We start from the raw sequence: 4,555 nt of genomic DNA, 5'->3' as shown, positions 1-4,555 counted from the left end.
AAAATAGCAAAAATTTGCATTTGATATGTCTTGTTAACAAACAAAACACAACATTAAATATTCACTATTTGCAATAACAATTTCTTGATCATTATTATGTACATGTGAAACTTCTTCAATTTAATCTGATGACGATTTTTCCAAAAATGTTTCTGGATAGCAATAAAAATATGAAACTTAAACCTTCAATACTAGACATGTTAAGACAAAATTGGTCATGGGCAATTCATTGCAGTTCTCTTTTCTTTTTCTAAGTTTTACCTATGATATAATCGCTTTTGTCGTGTACACTAACATACACGTTTCCACTACTACTGCACCAGATGCGCATTTCGGCGTGAGGTCAAAATAGCTGAGTTTTTAAAGCTGTCAGGAATAGTTTACCTGTTTTGGGCTATTCATTAAAAGTAAGCTTTGAGGTAAAAGCGCATCAAATTTATAAAGTTTTACTTTCCATTCTCATTCTTCGAAGTCTGTTCAAAATAGGTTACAAAACCTAGAAATGTTATTGAAATCTCTCTTCTGTACCTCTATTCTAAAAAAGTATCTATGTTTCTTCATGAAATCAACAACCAATCAGGTAATAATTGCCTACGTCTATAAATTAATGGAATAAACATGAAAAGGGGATGGTAGAATATCTGTACAGGTATCAATATCTTCCGTGTTGTCCAGTAATATCTTTACTACCTCTATATGAGTTTTACAACAAGCAGTATACAAACATGACAAAGGAGATACACCATCACCTCTACACTTATTAATGTCTGCCTTGTTGTCCAATAATAGCTTTACTGTCTCTATATGGTTATTCTGACAGGCAATATACAAGGGAGATGACCCCTCATATAGACACTTATTAATGTCTGCTTTGTTTTCCAGTAATACCTTTACTACCTCTATATGATTATCCTCACAAGCAATATACAACGGAGTTGCACCATCATTTGTATCCTTATTAATGTCTGCCTTGTTATACAGTAATACCTGTACAATCTCTATATAGTTTTTCTCACAAGCAATACACAATGGAGATGTCCCATTATCCCCGCACTTATTAATATCAGCCTTTTTGTCTAATAATAACTTTACTACCTGTATATTCTTCTTCTCACAAGCAATATACAAAGGAGATTTTTCAGTATCCGAACACTTATTAAGGTCTGCCTTGTTGTCAATTAATAGTTTTACTATCTCTATATTATTATTCTGACAGGCAATAAACAAAGGAGATGACAGCTCATATACACACTTATTAATGTCTGCTTTGTTTTCCAGTAATACCTTTACTACCTCTAAATGATTATCCTGACAGGCAATATACAACGGAGTTGCTCCATCATTTGTACCCTTATTAATGTCTGCATTGTTATCCACTAATACCTGTACTATTTTAATATAGTTATTCCCACAAGCATAATACAAAGCAGATGACCCATTATCCATACACTTATTAATATCTGCCTTGTTTTCAAGTAAAAGCTTTACTACCTCCATATGATTACCCTCACATGCACTATGCAAAGGAGATGCTCCATTTTCTGTGCACTTATATTTACTTATATTTATGTCTGCCTTGTTTTCCAGTAATATCTTTACTATATTTATATGATTCATCCAAGAGGCAATTACCAAAGGAGATGATCCATCATGTTTACACTTATTAATATCTGCTTTGTTAGCCAGTAATACCTTTACTAACTCTATGTGATTATTCTGACAAGCAAAAAGCAAAGGAGATGCTCCATTTTCTGTACACTTATCAATGTCTGCCTTGTTTTCCAGTAATAACTTTACTATATGTATATGATTCATCAATGAAGCAATAACCAATGAAGATGATCCATCATCTGAACACTTATTAATGTCTGCCTGGTTTTCCAGTAATACCTTTACCACCTTTATTTGATTTTTCTCACAAGAAATTAACAAAGGTGATGCACCTTTATTTGTACATTTATCAATGTCTGCCTTGTTGGCAAGTAATAGTTTTTCCATCTCTTTATGACCCGAATATGCTGATCCATGTAATGGACTAACATCAACACCATGATAAAAACACCATTGAATCCAAGGAATGTCTTTATACTGACAACACTGTAACAGTACAGTATCTTTGAAATTAACATCACAGGTTAGTGCTAATCGTCTCTGGAGTAAAATATCAAATGTTTTTAAATAACAAAGGAATTTCTGTCTGAACTCTGGTATCTTCATATTAATATTATTAAACACACACTGCAATTGACCAGCAGACCAGTCATCAAACATTCTATGTATGTAAATCTCATGGTATTTAGGTGGTACAACAGTGATATACTGGTTCGTGTTATCTTGTTTATCTAAAGAAAATCTCTGCCCAATAACCCAACTGTCTGCATTCTTGATTAAACATTGGATAATTTTTTTTCCAAAATAGAAAGTCAGGAAATCAAAAACTTTACCATGTATAGTTTTATTTACATCTTGCTCTTTCTTTACAAAGGTATATTCTAGCGACTGCAGTTCATCAAGTATGAAAAGTGATGAAGTACATCTGTTCAGTTTACATGCTTGACATGTGTTCTCTATTATTGGTCTTACTTCATGGACCTCATCTATCAACAATTCCTCTTTCAATGTGTTATTAAAAATGACACACATAGCTAAAGCGCAATATTTCCCCAAATGTCCTTTTTTAAGCAACTTGTCAATCTCTTCTTCATACACTGAAAACGGATTCTTGAAGAAATCTGTAATACTCAGTTTAGGATTTTCGCTATACAATTTACAGAGAAGTGGAAAACAATCATATAAATCACAATACTGTATTATTTCTGAAGCTTTTGTTTCTAAATATAATTCTGCAATTGACTGATTTTCGGTTTGTGATAAACAGAATTCATCTGATAGCAGGTTACATACACATGTCCTAAAAATTGATAAGGATTCAAACTTGTCATCCTGATAAACTTGTAACCGACAGGCCACAACGATTTTTGTGAGTTTATTCTTAATCAGTACTTTAATACGTTCCATGTCCAATTCCAGACTGTTAAGGTTATACTGGCTGATGGAATAAGTACCACAAAAGTCATCAATCACAAACAATGTTTTCAGATTTAGATTGTAAAATTTTATAATGTCATGTGGATCCGTGTGGAACATTGTACCCTTTATCTATCATTTTTAATGCCAAATTTCGTAGAGTTGCTGTCTTCCCAACACCAGAACTACCAGTAATAGTTACACAACTGTTTTCCTGTACACATTCCAGTACATAATTGGCAGCTCTGGTCTCAACAAAGTTTGAATTATTTATTTTCCATTCTTCCAATACTTGACTGATTTGTACTGAAATATATATATATTCTTACAATAATTCTATGCTATATGTACCTTGAAATCATGTGATTTTATGCACTGGTGATCGTAAACTGTTATTTTATCAAATGAAATAGTTTTATCACTAAATAAGTTTTTGACAATAAATACAGACAGGATATGCAAAAGGGGCAATAAAAAGCCATAAGTCGGGGAACATGGACACTCCATGGCCAATACTAAACACAAAAGAAAAAAGCAAAAATAACAAAATAAAACACTACACAGAAAACTAAGTTTGAACAACAACAGAAACAATCTTCTACAACAATACGAACAGCAACAATACCCACATTAACTCCAGAAGGATAAGCAATTCTTTCTGGAGCCATTAGCAGCATCAGTGTTGTTGATCATGGCAACTTAAAATTAGTGATGTCACCATCAAGGAAAACACTTAAACAGGAGTTAATTGTGGCTACAAGTGGAACAGGTCAATGGTTTTAAAGACTTTATTGAAGTTCTTTTTGCTGAATCTATAGTTTTCTTTTTTTTTTTTTGCTTGGTAGACTACCGTTTTTTTTATTTTTGCCATGGTGTTATCGATCTTTCTTATAGTCTTGTATATGTTACAGTAAATATATAGGTGAAATTAGGAATTACACGTAATTACTAAATAATTCAGTAATAATATAACCTGTAATTAATAATCAATTTGGTAATTACATGTATTTACTGATTGTTTCAGTGATTACAGGTTATCACGGATTTTTTTTGTCATTTTTACAGCTATTTACTAACTTGACATTTTTGTTTCAATATTTTAGACATAATTCAAGAAGCCAAATAAGAAAGTAAAGGGGAAGGGATTGTAGGTCTTACTTTCTTATTTGGTTAAGGTATCAAAGGTCCTTCAAGAGAGCATGCTCGTTGTTTACAGTTTGTGTATTGAAACTGGAAAATGTTTGCTTTTATAATTTTTGAAACTCGCTGAAAATCATTTGCAACATGCAAGACAATGATATAAAACCATGTAACGGCAATGTTTAATTCACATATTATCTCAACCAAACATGCATATTGTCACCAATTAACGTAAAAGAATGCCTATTTACACAATGAATCCAAATTGCTTATGCCATGACAAACTGTTGTGACATCTTGAGTTACACAAAACGAATCCTTGCCCATCTCCGACTGACTGTAGACGCGCTGCTTCCTTAGCACTTAACTCGACCTGGTTATTTGCATC

General features: G+C 32.5%; 1 protein-coding gene across 1 annotated transcript; it reads right to left on the bottom strand.

Moving 5' to 3' along the window:
- Positions 1–597: 597 nt before the first annotated feature.
- Positions 598–2,271, bottom strand: LOC127726818 (ankyrin-1-like). Its single transcript, XM_052234271.1, has one exon. It carries the CDS (start codon positions 2,269–2,271, stop codon positions 598–600), a length of 1,674 nt encoding a protein of 557 aa, XP_052090231.1.
- Positions 2,272–4,555: the final 2,284 nt, after the last annotated feature.

Source organism: Mytilus californianus, unplaced genomic scaffold (assembly GCF_021869535.1).
Source record: "Mytilus californianus isolate M0D057914Y unplaced genomic scaffold, xbMytCali1.0.p SCAF_18, whole genome shotgun sequence".
NCBI classification, from domain to species: Eukaryota; Metazoa; Mollusca; class Bivalvia; order Mytilida; family Mytilidae; genus Mytilus; species Mytilus californianus.
This window is presented reverse-complemented; position numbering and strand designations above follow the sequence as displayed.

What these genes read in the sequence shown, in the direction of transcription:
- LOC127726818 (XM_052234271.1), bottom strand. Translation starts at nt 2,271, where the DNA reads ATGTTTGATGACTGGTCTGCTGGTCAATTGCAGTGTGTGTTTAATAAT.